Consider the following 19,345-nt stretch of genomic DNA (forward strand, 5'->3'; position numbering starts at 1 on the left):
ATGGTGTTGGGAAAATTGGACAGACACTTGCAGAAAAATGATGCCGCACACAAGAATAAATTCAAAATGGATCAAAGACTTAAATGTTAGAGCCCAAGTCATAAAATTCTAGAAGAAAACATAGGCAGTAAAATTCAGACATTGCTTATAGCAATATTTTTTCTGGTATATCTTCTCCCATCAACAAAATATAAAGACAACCTACAAGATAGGGCAACATATTCACCAATATGTCTGATAAGGAATTAACATCCAAAATTTATAAGGAACTTATAAAACTCAACACCAAAAAAAAAAATCCAATTAAAAATTGTGCAAAGAACCTGATTAGACACTTCTCCAAAGAGGATATACACATGGCCAATAGACATGAAAAGATATCAATGTCACTAATCATCAGAGAGATACAAATTAAAACCATAACGAGATATCACCTCACACTGGTCAGAATGACTATCATTAATAAATCAAGTTCTGTCAATGATGTGGAGAAAGTGGGACTCTTTTGCTCTATTAGTGGGAATGCAGACTGCTGCAGGTACTATGGAAAGCAGTATGGAGACACCTCAAAAAATTAAAAATGGAACTTCCTTATGACCCAGGGATTCCACTTCTAGGAATTTACCCAAAGAAACCCAAAACACTAATTCAAAAGAACATAAACACCCCTATATTCATTGCAGCATTATTTACAATTGCCAAGATATGGAAGCAGCCCAAGTGTTCATCAGTAGATAAATGGATGAAGCAACTATTGGACACTTACACAATGGAGTACTATTCAACCATAAAAAAATTAGCTTTTTAATATAATGACTATATATACACCTAAACGCACTCAAGCTGCTTGAATTTTAACAGGAGTTTAATTTGAGATCTGAGAAACAAAATAGGAATGTGTGATATAAACCATGTCACTTCCAAGCATAGCTGTGACTCAAACATTTTACTGGGATTACTTATATCTATACATCTTATAAATAATTATTTAAGAGACTTATATGTAAGGTTTAGAATCACACCCATGTTTCCTATTCCAATTTAGCAAACTCCCAACTGAGTAACCAGTAAGATGGAGGTCAAATGATTTTTCTGGTACAGATTAAACTGAATTTGAGAACCTAGCTTGGGTGCATGGTCAAACCAACTCCTAATACCTTCACCAGTGCATTGAATTTATCACCACTACTATAGGCTGCTATCTACCATTGCCCTACTGGGGACTGAGCCTGCCATGATGAACCTCACGTATGAAGGCTAGCTAAAGTGCAGATCCCCAAAATCATGAATGCTCAGCTCCTTTCCTCAGTTTACCAGTCATTCCTACTCACTCAGAAAGGACTAACTAAACAGACAAATATGGTTGGAAAACCAATTTTCCTAACTCTGTGTCTCAGAGAGGGCAGACATGCCTATGTTTTGCACAAAGAGTCGGATGAGAGAGATACAATCTCACTAATATGCCCTCAAAAGATTTAAATATATGATCTATGTAATTAGTCCTTTCTGAGTATTGAAAAATTTGAGGGTAAACATTACATTTTCAGGTAATAGCACAAAAGTTGATGCCTCAGAAAACAATATAATTTAGAGTGAATGTAATCAATGAAATATACTATTCCAAAATGGAGAAAGAGAATAATAGAAGGCAAAACAACCCAGAATAGAATAATATTAGACATACTAGAAACATGTTAATATTTGAACATATTAGCTTAATATTAGAAATGTATTAACAGCAATAATACATGTAAAATAAGTATGTTGAGGATTTTCCAGCTTATATGACAATACTATATTCATTTTTGATAAGCAGGTATAAAACAGAACATGGAAAAATTAGGAAATTTCCATAGATCAAGAGCAACAACAAAAAAGGGATAAGCTACAGGCAATGTTGAATAAGATAAAGAGCACATTATATACTTTGAAACACAGAGATCTGGGTTGAAATATTAGTTTACAGCTGATTAGTTTAAGGGCCTTAAACTAATGCTCATCAACCTCCCCTGGTCTACTCGCCTTGTCTGTGAAATGAGAACAACTTCACACGGATTATGATAGAATACATCACATCATGCCTGGCCTGTGGTAACCAATATATCTAATAATAGGTTAATATCCAAAATTTATAAAGAACTTATAAAACAGATGCAGATTGTTTCCTCACTCTCTGAGAAGTATATTATTTTTTTTTAATTATTTATTTATTTTTAGAGAGGGAAAGGCAGGAGAAAGAGAGAGAGAGAGAAACATCAATGTGTGGTTGCTGGGGGCCGTGGCCTGCAACCCAGGCATGTGCCCTGACTGGGAATCGAACTTGCGACACTTCGGTTCGCAGCCCGCGCTCAATCCACTGAGCTATGCCAGCCGGGCCTGAGAAGTATATTATTGAAAAATAAAGCCTGAAAGAAATTCATTTGTTTGGAATGAAGAGAGGTGACTTAGCCTGCCTTTCCTTCCGGTAAACAGTCTCTTAATACCCTGAAGAGTCTAAGTTGGAAAAAATAGCTTTAAATTGCATCAATTTTCTTCTTGATTTCCTGGGAATATAATACTGGAATAGACCTTAGATCCTAGAGTGTCCAAACCAGGAAATCATGCAAAATATCCACAAATATGTATCTGATTTGAGAAATATGTAAATGGTTTGAGAATAATTCAGTCTAAACTCCTCCGCAAGAGTTTTCAGCACATGTGCTCTCCATGGTTATGCAAATTATGCTCTGACCCACTTATCCTGAAACTGAACTTTCCCAAATATTGACAAATATATTTGTCAATGTAATGTATTATACATATGAATTCCTAATAAATATTTATTTTCATAGCTTTTACAACTGGAACAGTAATACTGCTATGTGTAATTCAACTCCCAATTATCAAGTGATTGCTGATAATCCGGAGGGATTGGTTTTCAAATACAAAAGAGATAGCAAAATCCTCAATGTGGACCCAAAAGTAAGTGTGCTTTTATATTTATCTCCAAATGCTATTGTATTTCTACCATTATTCGAAATTTTGTTAAGTATTTGACCACCTTAAGTTTTTAAACCTGGAAATGAAAAGCTGAGTTGAAACTTAGAGCATGTACTGTTGTTTAAAAAAAACACAAAAAACCTCCAAAGCTCAATAAATTATTGGAAATCAATAAGGAAGGATTTGGGGGAATTAAATAAAACACAAATGGGAGAACTTCTCCATGCCCAGCAGCAGAATGAGACCAGGGCACCAATGGGCACTGCACTTGTTTGCTCAGATCCCAAAGAAGTCATTACTTTTTGCTTTAAATGTGGAGATGGACCATTTGAGAGGTGAGATTCTCACCTCACATATGCACCCAGAATTCTAATATCCCTTTTGATTTGTTTATTTTTAATTTTAATATAATAGTTTTCTTTTATTCTTTAATATTTTGGTATTTAAAATAAAATCTTGTTTATGAAACAATAGTACTTAATATTTTTTATTATGTCTCCTCCACTTCTCCTCCACTTCTTCCTGCCCACCCTGCCTGGCAATCAATACACTGTTGTCCATGTCCGTGAGTTCTTTCTCTTTTTTTCCTCTTTTTTGCTCAATCCCTTCACCCAACCAGCACCACCCCCCCCACACACATACAGCTTTCAGCGTGCTCTCTAACATGTAGGTGACACTGAAAACACGTATGACCCTTAGAAAATTTTTAACTCTTAACTTAGAAAATATATTTTATTTAAATATTTTAAAGGTATGTCCCATGATATTTTGAATTTATTCAAAGACAAGTATTTTTATCTTACATATTTCAAAGACTGCAATTGCTTCATTATTTGAATCATGACATATACTTGGGGTGAATTTTAAAACATTATTTGAAGTCCTATGTGATTGAGTTGTTTAGGCCTTTTTTCTTTGAAACTCTTGAAATATATATTATTCACATGGCAGCATCAATCTAAAATTTAAAGTCAATAAAAACATTTCTTTATAGTGAAAGAAATAATAATTATATGATATGTCTGGCATAGGGGTAAGGATGGACCAAGGAAAAGGGGAATCTGGTTCTAAAACTTTTCTAAAACATTTTAGAAATTAAAAATCAAAAATAAAATCATTTTTGTTTTGTATCTATAGTGTAGCTTTTGATCATAAAAAGTACTCAATTACTGTACTTAAAGAGTGAATGAATGAAATTTCTGTAGCAAGAAATGATTTATTGTCTATAATCAGATACAGCTCCACATGTCAGAAACCAAGGCAGTGACTTAATCAGGAGAAGCTTCTTTCTTTCCCACGCATGAGTGTATATGGTGTCAGTCCAAAGGTGAAATGGCAGATCCACAGTCATCTAGGTGAGGGTGGTCCTCATGAAGCAAAATAGATCTCCAGCCAAAACAACCACATTCCAAACAGAATCAGGGGTGGAACTCAGAGAGTGCAAAGGACAAGCTCTCACTGCCTTTTAAGGAAGCTTCCCAAAAGCTGCCACACAAACGTTCACATATACTCCATGGCAAAAGCTTAGTCAGGTGGCTATACCAGCTCCACGGAAGACTGGACAATGTAATTTTCTAAAGATGGCCATATGCTCAGCTGAAAACAGGTGTTCTGGGAAAGGAAGTAGAAAGGTTTGGCTAGCAGTTTCTCATAATGCTATCTCCTTCAAAAGAACATTACTCATGGGTTTTTTGTTTGTTTGGTTGGTTTTGTTTTTTTTGGTCTCACATTTATCATTAGTGTAATGAAGGACTAGACCTGAAAATCTTTGCCATACCTACTAGAAATCTATAAGCACCAGAGAAATTTATCAGCCCACCTTCTCTCTAGTGGTGCCTCTTCAAAAGACCATCATAAATGAGTGTCAAAATGTGATCAGTTGAGGCAAGGTACAGAAAACTTATTAAATAGCATTTATAGAGTCTTTTCCTTTTAGAATGCTGAACTATATATAAGAAAAGATATAAAATTATTAATAGCTTCATTAAGATGTGTGTAACAAATTTTTGAATCCATTTTGAATATCACGCAAAATATTTTAGGGCTCAGTTTTAACAAATGGCATATACAAGGTCTGTCTGGAAAAAGTCCAGTCATTGTTAATATAACAAGAATGGTTTGTGTGACATCAGTGTAACCTGGCAGCCAAGGAGAGTGGACTGGAATGCACATGTGTAAACAATAAGGACATCACAGGACTAGTCATTGGGAGCAGTAGATGCCACTGAGTGAGCATGTGTATTGTGTGGCCATCCCATTCAAAATGACTAAGCAAGTAAAACAATGAATCTACATCATATTTTACATTAAGCTAGAACATTCCTTAATGGAAACTCTTCAGATGCTTCAGAAAGCTGCAGCTATGAATAACTGGTCATTGGTAGCTTCATCACAAAGTCATGCCCACTCATGCCTAATGTCTCATGTAGAGTTTTTTTGCAAAATATCAAATCACCCAGGTGAATTAGCACCCTTTCAACCCAGATTTGGAGCCCTGTGACTCCTGGCTTTTCCCCAAACTAAAATCACCATTGAAAGGGAAGACATTTCAGACCATCAGTGAGATTCAGGAAAATACCACAGGGAAGATGATTGCAAATGGGAGAACTGTGTGAGACCCCAAGGTGCCTAATTTGAAGGGGACTAAGGTGTCATTGTCCTATGTGCAATGTTTCTTGATTCTTGTATTTTCTTCAATAAATGTCTCTAATTTTCATATTACATTGCTGGATACCTTCTGAACAGACAGACCTCCTACATAGTTCAAGAATGTATGTCATGAATTATAGTTTTTATAGTCTTTGTGGAATCATTAATGAATGCAAACTGTTACTTGAACATGGTTCAAATAACTTTAAAATACTCATTTCCAAAATAATCAACCACAAAATTTCAAAGATGCAATCAACAATACATAAAATGTAACATGTTCCTCTTTATTTCTGGAAGATTTTTACAATTCAAAGATCCATTAGTCTGAAGGAAAAGTATTTCTAAATCCTAGAAAAAGAACAAGGATTTAGTTTATTAGCAATAAGAGAAAAGAATTATTAGTGGGACACCTGGTAATATTTAGAAACTTATATTTCTTTAAGTTTTGTTTAAATTTTACCTTTCGAAGATAAAAATTAATAGCTGACTTGCTGGAAAAGCATGTTGGTCTCAGCATCAATAAACAAAAGTCCAGGTTTTACGTTACTGTTAGATGGCTGCATGGCCTTGAGAAATTAACTTCCCTGGGCTCTAATGTTCACAACTGGAGAGTGGTGGTGTTTTTCTGTTCTGGTCTCCAGGGTCTTTCTACAGCCTGGGCTCAATTCACAGTGATTCTGACTGGACCCATGAGCAGCCAGTGTGATTCTCCTACAAGTTGTCCTTGAACCACAATTTGAAAAAAATCTTCTACATAAAAAGACTAAATCACAAGAGATCTGGCACTCTGTTTTCAAACATAAGTGTTCTCAAACATTTGTTCTCAAATAAAATATAACACATATCATATAATTTTATGGTTATATATAAAATTCTGTACATTTCCTATGTAATTTTTTAACTTATTTAACTTCTTTAAAGGGCCACGATCCTTTTATATTTTATGCATCCACATAGCATCTCATAGACCTACAAGAGAATCAAGAAATTACCTAAATTGTCAAGTTTTTGAAACTACTAATACACAATGATAGGAATTACATTTTATATTTAATATTTTCTCAATAATTTTGCTTGAAATTCTTACTAAAATAAATACCTTTTAACTCTATAGTTAAGGTACTCTAAAATATTGTGAGAACAATATAATTCAACTCCTTTTTCTGTCCTTCAAATATTCTCTTTGAAAAATTTTATGCTTAAAATTAAAGAGGTCAAGTACCATATGATTTCATTTATATGTGGAATCTAATGAATAAAATAAACTAACAAACAAAATAGAAACAGACTCAGAGATACATAAAACGGACTGATGGCTGTCAGGGAGTGAGGGTTTGGGGAGGCTGAGTGGAAATGGGGAAGGGATTAAGCAAAAAAGGAAAAAATCCTCATAGACACAGACAACACTATAGTGATTACTAGAGGGAATGTGGAGGTGAGGGGAGTAGAAGAGGGTAAAGGAGGAATAAATGGGGATGGGAAACTGGACTTGCCATGGTGAACACACAATACAGTATAGAGATGATGTATTATAGAATTGTACACCTGAAATCTATATAATTGTATTAGTTGATGTCAACCCAATGAATTCAATTTTAAAAAATTCAAGCAATGTCAGTTTCTAATTGTTTATTGCTAGTATACAGAAAAAAATAAAGAGGTCAAGATAAATGAAAGGTGGAAACAGTAATAAACAGGATGTGTTTCCTTTACACAACACAAATGTAGACTCATTAATTCTGAAGTATAGTTTCCAGGAATCACAGTTGTTTGTGAATGGTAACAGTGGAAAAAAAAAGAAAATTGTGCAGGTCTTAGAACAAGTAATGTGTGTTCATTGGTTAAGAAGTTCCAAATGCAATAAGAGTTTGGTTGCATTCAAAACAGGACCACTGGCTTTAACTTCCCTGCAGCTGTATAACATCTGGAACAAATAAGTCAAGTTTCTATTTTTGAGTGAAGAATGCTTATTTGAGTGATTCACACCCACCAAAATGTTTCCAGTGTATTATCTTTAGGAGGACTGAGTGGAATCACTTTGCACTCACTCCCCTATATTTTCTGTACAAATAAAAAACAAATAGTTTTTTGGGGGGGAAATATTAACCATGCAAGAGTTTGCTTTGAGCTTTAGCATAACATAGGTGGTCTAAAGCTTCATAATCTACTAATGACAGAAATAAATTGTATAGAATAGTTAAAATTGAAAAAAAACTTTCCTTAGTTACACTAGGTGTTCTCTCTTTCCCTCTTCCATTCACGAAAAGTGAGAGCCCATCACCTGGAAAATTGCCTAGTTAATAGATACTCAAAAAATATTCATGGAATAAACAATTGAATGAATGATTCCCTCCTGACACACAGCAATGTTACACTAATTAAAAGTTGAGAAGTACATTACATCACTGATACCTGATGTAGCAATGATAGCCAGAAAGGGTACAGCCGCTCCACTCTAGTGATCCAAGTAAGTCGGAAACAAAAATTGAAAGTTTTTTTCCAGTAGAAACAGCTAGTGGAGGCATCATTTTCATGTCCATAGAGGTCATACAGAAACCTTTGCTTTAGTATGTGCTTTCAAGACTTGTTGTGCAGTTCTAGAAATAGATCTTTAAGCCATCCCAAATTAAGACAGTTGAATTAGAACATGTTTTGATTTATGAGCAAATTGACTCCAGTTGATGTGCTGAAGGTCATATAGTTCATTATTAATAGAATCTAGCAATGGAGTTTAAATTTAAGTATTATGCGACACCATAGAGGATATAAAGGTAAGTAACATTTCCACCTTAGCCCTCTTGGTACTTATAGTATTTGGGGGAAACAGGCATGTAAAACAAACATAACTACAGTATACGGCATAAAATGGCATTTTGCCAAAGAGAAATCCTTTAGGAATTCAGTGGAAGAAGAGATGGTTTGGGATCTGGGGCAGGAGCCAGTAGAGAGGGGATGGTGAGAGGACTGCATTGGGAATAATGTAAGATGATCACAGAGGAGGAAATCTTTTAATTAGATTTCAAGAATGATTAGAAATTGAACTCATAGAGACAAAGAGGCAGGCAACACCAGGAAAGAAACCTACTAGCAACAATTTGCTAAAGAGTGGTTAAATCTGGTTAAAGAGTGTAAAACAGACAAAGCAGTACCTAAACCGTTCAGTGTGGCTGCTGCATTGGCTTAGAGAAGGGGGAGAGCGGGAATCAAGTGTAGAAAGGTCATTAAAAGCCTTGGATGCAGGACTGATGAGGACTTGGGACTGAAGTTGATAGGAAATCGAGAAATATGCCAAGACTCCTTGTGCAGGGAAATACAGAATAAAAGTTATGTTTTAAGGACATGAGAGGGTTTAGTTTAAGGCAGACTGGGGAGGGAAAACTGGAGAAGCTGAGTGAACAATCATTCAAATGCAGAACAAAGAGGAGGAGAACTAGGGGTCCTATTTCAGTGAGCAAGTTTCAGAGTTGATGTTTTTAATATTTCAACTACACAGTTACTCAAGGCAAGACCATAGAATGCATAGTTATCTACAAAAAGTGGTTAAGAGATCTCACTTCACCCCAACCCTCAGAAAAGAGAGGGGATAGGGAGAATGGGAGACTTGCACTGGAAGAGTATAGAGAAAAAAGTGACCTTGGCAGATGTCAGTACATGGGTCTCCTCTTCATTCTTCCTACTGTCCTCCTCTTCCTCATTTGATGCTTGCTAAGCGCCTGCTGGACAGTGTGAGGTATAAAAAGTGAATGAGAAAGGTGGTGTTTCTTCTACAAAGCTTATGGGTGAATTTGTGGGTGGGTGGGGAAATACAATATGCACAGAAATGACAATCTAGAAAGTGCCCTGGATGGACAGAACAAGCTCTGTAAGAATTCAGAGGAGACAGAACATACTTTTGACCTAAGGCACTAAAATGTGAGTTAATGGAGGACCTAGGATCTGAACTGAATTTTGAAGGATGGGAATGGTAAGGACCAGAGTAATAGAGCAGAAGGGGTATTCTAGTAGGAAGGAACATCACATGTAAATGGTCATGGAAGGCATGTGCAATGTAGATTGTGCACTGATTTAGCAGAATGTATTTCTATTCTTTTCACATATCAATACTCCTTACAGTTCAACAGGAGCCAGACTCACCTATTTGAAAATCAAAATTGGTCAGACATAAAAATGTATTATTTTGAAATGTGAAATGTTTTCACAAGAGTTCATTATCAAACCCACCATGGCTTAACTAAGAGTAGTTTCTGTCAATTCAGTAAAGCATTTCCCTTTCTCTCTTCTCATGCTAGCCAATTGTGAGGGCCCTAGGCTCCACCCATAGATATTCAAACCGAATGCAGCTGTGGTGATGCCCAGGAATCTGTATTTTTAATATCTCCCCAAGTGATCCTAAAGATTAGCTGGGTTTGATATCCACTGCTTTACAATAGTTATATTTTATTAGGGGTTGTCTCACCTTACTGTATGTCCATACAGTAATCAAACTACATTCTTCTAAAACAAGTTTTAATTCAACAGTCTTTGAGATGGCTACCGAGCCAGTGGTATTCATCACGGCTGCAGATGCTTGTCAAAACATGAGAAAAACACACACGGACAACCGAGTCCTGTGGAGAAATAGGTACGAAACAGCCACCCTCTCTAGGTGAGAGCGCCTTGTTTACCCACCCAAGCAGGCTTTTATTTTTGAATACAGATACAGTTTGCAAATTACAAGTAGTTAGCTTTGAAAGACGCTGACAGATCTCCTGCTGGGATCCTAAGATTTTGGCATTTTATCATTTAAAAAGACTACAGGACCTAAAAGCTTAGTTTCATTTCCTGCCCGTGCCTTCGTATTCTAATTAAAGGGCACTCTCCAGCAAACAGGTCTTACAGGATCTTTCATATTCTATGTCTCAGGTCTGATTACCCCAGGGGTCCACCGACTCTGATCTAGACTGCACCGCCCCTGTTATTTCTGTAGGCCTGAGTCAGGCAGAGGAGACAAAGGCAGCCGGGAGGCTTGGATTTCTCAAGGTCTCAGGCTCTGACAAAGCCGAGGGGGCAAGCGTCGATTTCGATCACCCCTTCATTTCCACAGCCCCCTGAGTCTCTTCCCTTAGGGCATTCTCATGTGATCGCGTCTGTCTTAGATTCATTCTCTTTCCTAGAGAATTGTTACCCGTCATTGACTGCCGATCATGCAAAGGGAGCCAGGCATTAGAACAGGCAGCGTTCATGCCAGGGAAAAATGTTTTTGTCTCCTTAGTGTCTCCTGGTTCAGAGGCCTCTTACTCAGCCATAGTCACAGGCGGTTACAGTTTTCCTGAGACCAGGCAGGGTGAACCTCAACAAGTCTTAATTTTAGGTAGTCTAAATTACACATTCCTGAGACTGTACAAACAGACTAGAAAGTACAGACCATATGCCAAAGACTTCTGGATAACCTCTGCAGTGATGTGACCCACCACACTAGGTGCTTCCACTGTTATATTGCTGCTAGTTTCCACTGCCCCCTTATTTGGATCATTACAGAGTGAGGCTGGTGGTATCCATTCTGGATAACACTGCCTCCTCAAGAATCACTTGATCGGGTAAGTTTGTCCAGAGGCTCAAATGAAACAGTGTACTGACAGAGACTTGGAAAACATAAATTGAAACTTGGGGCAGAAACCCTTTCTGATCATTTTACTATTGTATCACCAGTGCTAGCATATGGTTGGTGCTCAGTAAACATCTGTGGAATGAACAAATTGAATATTAAATAGTTGCTAAAGAAGTAAATAGGCAGATCAAAAATAATCCTGGAAACTTTTCAGGTTAACTTGAAATATTGTAGGGTCTTAGACACTAGAAGCACATATAGAACTAACACTGTTTTTAGCTGAAAATTATCAGAGTACTTTTGACTCTGGTGCTTCCCTCTCCTTGGTAGGTGAATTAACCCTGGGGGTTCTTTGCTGAACTTTGGAGTATGACCCTGGCTGTCCAGAGCAATGGCAATGTGCTAGGTCCATGGGTAAATGAAAGAAGCAATTATTTTATTATTTTTAAGCACATATGTAGTCATTATTATATATTACACGGGTGCAAAAATGTCAAATTCTACTTCCTTTTTCTATGAGGAAAAGAACGTCTAGATGAACAAGGTTTAAAATTAAAAATAACTTCTACCAATAAAAACACATGTTTTTATTTAGAGGGATTAATTTGGAGGAAGATTCCAGCAGTACCTTCCCACAGCTCCTCTCTCTGTTCTCTTCCTCCCAAGCAACCCTCATCCAGCACTTGTTTCTATTAGTAGGAAAGGTGTTAATTGCCTCCTTAATGCTGCCTCCCAGTTCATTGACTGGTCTTAATTTCCCTTGCCATGTGGACATTAAAATCAGATGGAGCCTGTCACGACCTTGAAATTGCTCTTCTCAAAGCATAGGCCCATAACATTCCTACATCCTTTCCACACACAGATGGTTGGAATTTAATCTCTTAAAGCTCCACCCTCCCAATGAAGGCCCTCAGTTTTACAATGTCTTTATACAGGGCCCAGGTATATTTCCTATTGGACATTAAAAACAAACAACTCACATTGAGTAGAGTAAGTTTAAGCAAAGCTATGGTTTCTTCAAAGTCTCTTTTCGATTGCCACGAAAACTTGAAGTAATGAGGCAGGGGACACTTACTGAATCACCAACACCACTTTTTTGGTTCCTGGATTTTCCTCGGAGGCCCTTGTAAATGTTGCTCTTTAACTGTGGCATAGTCACACTTATTAAGTAAAGCTGAGGCCTTGCCAACTTTCTGGTTTTGCTGCCCAAATTACTGAATGTTTGGTTGATTATAGCCCTAAAACACCCACATACTAAGAAGCTTTTAAACATTTTCTCCCCTGGGCAAGCACCTGGTATACCTGCACTGAAAGTCCACCACATATAAATTAAGTATTTACTCAACAAACTGCTGCTAAAATCAATGGCCTTGAGGTATACATCAAAAATTACAAAACAGAGCTTGGCTTTTATGAATTAAAACTCCTAAAACTTAAATGTTATGCCCTCATTTTGACCTGGAAAACTGATTTTAATTTTATATTCAGTAGTATGGAACAATCCCTAGAGATAAGCATGTTGTTGTTAAATATCCAATATATGAACTCATATATATGAACTGCAACAAACGAAAGGTGAGCCACCAGAAAGAAAATATTAAATACCTAACATTTAAATTATTATATGTATGACAATGTTTAGTAATAAAGAGTATAAATGATAACCCTTCACCATCCAAGTTAAATATCTGCAGGAAAAAAAGTACATATCTCAATAATATATTCATGACCAAGAAAAATTACTGTTTTATGCTCTAATTAGAAGGACAACCTAATCAAAGGGACCAATACAGCCTAGGGAAATGAGAGTGTAAGAATTTGTGGAAGAGAGGTTAGCCCGAATTGAAGATCACTTTCTCACACAATTTTTCATCACAAATCAGGACAAGGAGTATGGAGACAAAGGAAGGTTAGTTTCCTTGCTGGGTGAAATGATTGCATAAGAACAATGGTGTACACAGATGTTGTATTATAAAGCTGTACACCTGAAACTTGTATAATGTTATTAACATTGTCACCCCAATAGATTTAATTTTAAATTAAAAAATTGAAGATTAAGAAAATTGTTTCCTCCATGATTTCAAAGACCTAATAACTAGTGGTGAAGAAGTAGGCATTAAAAAACATGAGTCAGGCATGCAGTCACTCACTGCACATGTAAGACAACAGGTAAGGTACTATTTCTAATTCACAGACAGCATTTCTCCTGGGTCTCGATGGTTGAACAAGTAGTCCACTCTCATGATTCCTTCACAGCTGTTCACCACCCCAGCAGATATTTACAATTTCTGAGACACTGAAATCCCAAAACAAGGTGAGGGATATTGAAGCATACTGGAACATAATAGCGTAACAGTGATCAAGTCCATTGGCAAGAGAGGGAAATCTCATGTTGACAATGGCTAAGTGGTTATTGCTGGCTGAAACATCTTCAGTGTAAACCTTGGTGACCTCAACAATATATATTGCCTCAACTAGCTGCAGCAAACATGAAAAAAAACAACAAAACAAACAAACAAAAAAACCGGCAGCCCCAACCTGGGAGCCGGGAAAACTACCCTCACAAGCACACGAGGCTGCTCCAGAAGATAGGATCTTAACCTTTTGGGAAATAGAGTTCATTTAAAAATCTGGTATTTCATTGATTTTCTCAAAAAAAAAAAAAAAAAGAATAAGCAGCAGCACTCATGGCCATACACACAGAGTATAATGGTATAATGTTTTGGGTTATTCAAAGATCTGCTTATGTCTCTTAATGAACCCACTGAAGAATCAAAGACCTAAGGATGCACCAGAAAACATATTTGGGAGCAGCTAAACGGAGCCAGATAAGCAACAGGACAGTAGCAAAGGGTTCAAATAGTAACCAGTACTTGGCCAGGGAAAAGCTGAGTAAGAGTGGCAATGGGTAAAATGAGTTGGAATTAAATAGATCTTAGGAGTTTTGCGATTAAGGAAAATTACTTAACCCCTTTGAACACTTCACTACCTCTGTTTTCTCATCTGTAAAGTTTGTAAAAACAACCATTTTATAAAAGGTTGCTGTGAAGATTAAATAAGAGAATTTGTTTAATGTGCCACTGAATAGGTGTTCCCTGAATGAATATCGGTTCCTGGTGGTATATCAAGTTAGAAACAGAGTTCTAAAAGGATATAATTTTCACTGTGATAGTTAAAATCTGGAAATCATCTGTATGTCCATAGTGGACAATGATAAAATAAGTTATGACATAGCCACACAATGAAATACTATGCAGAAGTTTTTAAAATCAGTTCAAGCTATATTTACTGAAGCTGATGTAGTAGTGTGAATAGGTGTTCAGGCTATGCTGTTAAGTGGGAAAAAAGTTGGCTGTATAATAATGTAAGTAAAATTCTATCCTATAAGGTAATCACAATGTATATATGAATTTCCCACTTAGGTTGGTTTCTGTTTTTCTCCCCAACTTTAAATAATAATTCTTTATAACTGAGTTTCAGTTATTTTTTCTTTAAGGTGAATTTCTAAAATTTACATTGCTCAGGAAGAAGATGTAAATTTTGTAAAGCTTTAGAAAGATACTGTCGAATTACTTTGCAGTTAAAACATATGAATTAGCCCTGGCTGGCGTAGCTCAGTGGATTGAGCGCGGGCTGGGAACTAAAGTGTCCCAGGTTCGATTCCCAGCCAGGGTACATTCCTGGGTTGCAGGCCAGAACCCCCAGCAACCGCACATTGATGTTTCTCTCTCTCTCTCTCTCTCTCTCCCTCCCTTCCCTCTCTAAAAATAAATAAATAAAATCTTTAAAAAAAAAAAAAACATATGAATTTAAAATTGCACGTACCTGAAATAAGGCTGCCCATTCACCATACCCTATTTATTTTGCACACTTCTTGAATGTTGTTCATTTTATATTCCAAATTTATCTGGGGTCATTTTAATTTGCATTTTTGATATTATTAAGGATGAACATTTCTTTCATATGCACATTAGTACATTGTGTTTCTTCTTCTGTAATTATTGTCCTCTGCACACTTTCCTGTAGGCTTTTAGTAGGTAATTTAAATTTGAAATACTCTATATATAAAATGTGGAAAACCTTTGGCTATCATCTTGATAATTGTGCCACATATAAAAGTGCTATGGGGTCCTTGGTAAGTCCCACAGTTGTGTAGGGGTTCTTAGAAGCAATAAAACAAAACAAAAGGCCTCAAAAACTGTAACAACACACACACAGAATCATGCAGACAACTTATAACTTCAGATGTAAACATTACCCATAGGTCAAAAGTAAACACAAAATATAAATACTCCATTTGGCCAAAAGTTGTTCTCTTTCCTAGTGAGCATGAGATTCTTAATTTGAGCTCACCTAGACAAGTAGACACATAAACAAAGAATAGAAAATACTAACAAATTATATTAGCAAATTACATATTCTATATAATACTAACAAATCATATGTTCTTGGTTGTCTCTCACCTAAGAAAAATATATTTCTATAATCTATTAATTCATTTACAAAGATCACAATGGTTAAACATAAAACCAAATTCCAGTCATCGCTGTCACCATTGGGGAATAATTTATTGATTGTAAAAGTGGCAAAAACAATACCCAAAAATAGTAAAAATAGAAAATATGTAAAGAAACAGAGGATCAGTAAAGTGGAAGTTCTGTTGCTCCTGGGAATTTACCTCCCTGAGCCAAGAAAAGAAATGCCTGGGTTTAAGTCATCCTCCAGGAGGTTCAAACCTCCTACAGCCACAGAGGCTGCTCACTGTCAGGGGAATCCATGGGCAACACAGTGGAACTTCAAAAATGTTTACAAAATAATTGTTCTTATAAAGGTATATTTGCAACTCTCATGTAGGTATAAAATGAATATGCCAAAGATTTTATATAATTTATTAATTACAAAGGGAACCAGTAAGATATTACAAACATTTCAAAGGAGAATTCAAAGAGCATAACATGTATGAGGAATAGGAAAAATTGAAATTAACTTACAAGTAGATATAAAAGCAGGTCCCAATAAGGGGCAATAATTAATTGCATTCCAGTAAGCACAATTCATTTGCATCTTTGTAGACAAGAAGATTTTTTGCTTTATTACCAGTTTTCTACAACTTAAAGAGTTCTGAAACAGGACAAAAACAATGAAAGGCAAAAATGCTTGGATGGGTGAGCCACTGAGGACACCCAATCTTTTTGTTTAACCCATTTCAAAGTCTTTACAATTTTACTGACACTTAATAAAAGATAGACCTAAGATAGTCGTTTTGCAGCTAGCATGAGAAATTAGTATTATGCACAAATGGCAATACCAGAACTTTTCTCTTGTCCCAGATCTAAATTTCTTTCTATCTCTTCCTACCAAGAACAAGGGCAAATAACATTGTTCTTTTAAACATCAAATATAGTAAAGGCCCAATGAGTAATAATTTTCCAGTTGTAGATAACATCTAACAAAAGTATCTGTCTCTCTCTCTCTCTCTCTCTCTCTCAAACCACATCATTGAATATTTGTTTTCACATAAGCTCCCCAGAAGGCTGTAAGTGTCATAGACTATCCTGAATAAAGGTAAAAGGAACAAATCTTTTTTAAAGATCATAATTTACAGGGGGAAAAAGCACATCAATAGTTTTTAAAGTGATAAGAAACTTCATGAAACCTACCACGAACAGGTTACTTTCACAAGTCTGAACCCATTCCAAACTTGAGACATCTTTTATTACTTGAAGCCCAAATAGAATTTGTTTTAATTTATTAACCTGTGTTCACATGTGTTTGTGGAACCCTTCACTGAAAACTCTGCAGAGTGAGTGACACTGTGGTTCAGCAGAGTCAGGATGAGTAGGAGCCTGGGACGCTCCTTTGATCCTAGATAATTTCAGTAGTGTCACCACCCGGGGCCTCAGATCTCCTTGTTGAAATTATCACCACTCTTCAGAAAATGAACCAGGAGAAAAACATGAAAAAGTCTCCATGGCCACAGCCTTTTTAGGTGTGCTTGCTACAATACTGAAGCAAAAGGAAAATGTATTTAATGCCAATTATTTGCATGGACTGGGCTGATTAACAACATGATTTATGTATTTCAGGCTCTGCCAGGTGATGATTCTACTAGAACCTCCATCGACACAGAACTATACATCCAAGCTGTCATTTTTGACCACATTTTCAGAGGATAGACTTAACTACCAACATGTTACACGGTTCCCCAACTGTATGCTAAATTTAAATGAAACCTGTAACCAGAAACAAATTAGAATAGTAAATGAGTCCTATAGCTGGAAGGCAAATTAGAAAATTAAAAGCTAATAAAGAAATTAGAAAGGAAACTATTACCTTGACTATTTTTTAAATTAGTTTACAGATGGCCTTTTAATATAATGAGTTTTTTTTTTCTAATTTTTTTCCTTGAGCACTGAAGCTAATTGCAACACTTCATGGAAGAAAATTTTTTTGCTACTTCAAGTATATAATAATTAGTGACACATTTTATAGACCAGATTTTGAAAAATAAAAGTGTTTCAGACCCTACTATTGCCAAATTTAGGGGGCCAAATCTTGTGCCATGCGGCATAAAATCACTGAATATTGACAAGAGTCACACACTGGGACAATCATAGAGAAATACAAATATACAGTCTTCAGTAATAGTCAGTGAGTGAATAAAATCTGAAATATCCCATGAGATGATGTATAAAATGAATGACAGTGTTAGGTATGTTTAGCGCCCAGATGATGTGAACCCCGGGACAAGAAAGCTGAGGAAAAGAAATCTAAAGGAAAACAGAAAATTGAAAATACCATATAATGTCATTTATATGTGGAATCTAATGAATAAAATAAGTTGATGACCAAAATAAAAAACAGAGTCATGGATACATAAAACAGACTGACAGCTGTTAAAGGGGAGAAGGAAGGGGAACTGGATGAGAGAGTGAGGGGATTAGCCAAAGAACATACGTGAGTAAACATGCACACAGACAACAGTGTGGTGCTGTCCAGAAGGAAGGGGGCACGGGGGATGCGTGGAGGTGGGGGATGGAGGGGAATGAGGATGTCTGTATTAATGTCAACAATAAAAAAGGAAAAAATCACACACACACACATACATACACACACGCACACAAAGATTGCAGAGAGGTGAGGACTTTGTAAAAGAAAAAAAAATATATTTTCCTAACGTAACCTTGCACGTGGCTTTTGTGCAGAAAAGGTATCATTCAGAGCCCACTTGTTATTTAAAACCAATCTTTGGTTCTTCCACTTCCCATTCTTTTCTCTCCCCTTTCTAAACAACCCAAAATTAAGGCAATTAGATGGGACCAAACAAGGTGGGAGTCAGCTCAGTGCTGTGGGGAGGGATAGCCCAGAGCAGAGAGCTCACAGTTTCAATGGGGTGAGAAGAGTGTATTTATGGGGGATGGCAAGAGGTGTCAGATCACAGTCAGGGTGAGTAGAGTGGTATTAAGTTAAAATTATATATACTGATGTGGTCTCATCCCTTTCAATATACAAATACATGATATATATTAATATGTGCATACATATGAGTATACAGCCCCTCCCTTTGTGAGCTGAGAGTGCCTAGGGGAGCAACGTCCAGTATCAGTGAGCACACTTAATACACAAATCTGTTTCTCCACACTTTCTACTAAAAGGAAGCAGGAGTCCTTGGGGGAAAAATTATTCCAGAGCTGAGGCAGGGAAAATAGGAGCCTGAAATATCTATTTTGTGCCAGAAAGCAAAGAAGTTCTCAAAAAAAAAAAAAAAGGGGGGGTGGATTTATCAGCAAGACCCAGAACCCAGCTTGAAAGGGTTCCCACTGGTCAAATCTGGGACAGTTAAGGCCATCAGAATAGATAATGGTAACAATGGACATAAAAGAAGAAACCAGGAGTTTGTTCTGATCTACATAAATGAATACATGGAAAGTATGATGTTTATAAAGTATCTCCTCACAAAATACTTATTGATTACAACAAAGGAAACAAAGGAGGAAACAAAGGAAAAGCCTGGAAGACGCCGTTTTCAGTAAGTGACCAAAGAGAGTACGATCACTATTAAGGTGAACTAAATTTGTCCTCCAAGTAATAAGACGCAATCAGCACCTTTTCGTAATATTCCTGCCC

The 19,345-nt window shown here is 36.5% G+C and overlaps 1 protein-coding gene across 2 annotated transcripts in view; it reads left to right on the top strand.

The window, feature by feature from the left end:
• Window positions 1-17,493, top strand: part of CFAP299 (cilia and flagella associated protein 299) — a 527,109-nt gene extending 509,616 nt beyond the window's left edge. For both annotated transcript variants that reach the window (XM_036022568.1, XM_036022569.1), the window contains exons 5-6: window positions 2,832-2,961; window positions 17,305-17,493. In XM_036022568.1, the coding sequence (XP_035878461.1) occupies window positions 2,832-2,961; window positions 17,305-17,394 (220 nt within the window). In that variant the 3' untranslated portion in view covers window positions 17,395-17,493. The remainder of the gene's footprint in view (window positions 1-2,831; window positions 2,962-17,304) is intronic.
• Window positions 17,494-19,345: the final 1,852 nt, after the last annotated feature.

The sequence above is a fragment of the Phyllostomus discolor genome, chromosome 1, assembly GCF_004126475.2.
Source record: "Phyllostomus discolor isolate MPI-MPIP mPhyDis1 chromosome 1, mPhyDis1.pri.v3, whole genome shotgun sequence".
In the NCBI taxonomy this organism is placed as follows: Eukaryota; Metazoa; Chordata; class Mammalia; order Chiroptera; family Phyllostomidae; genus Phyllostomus; species Phyllostomus discolor.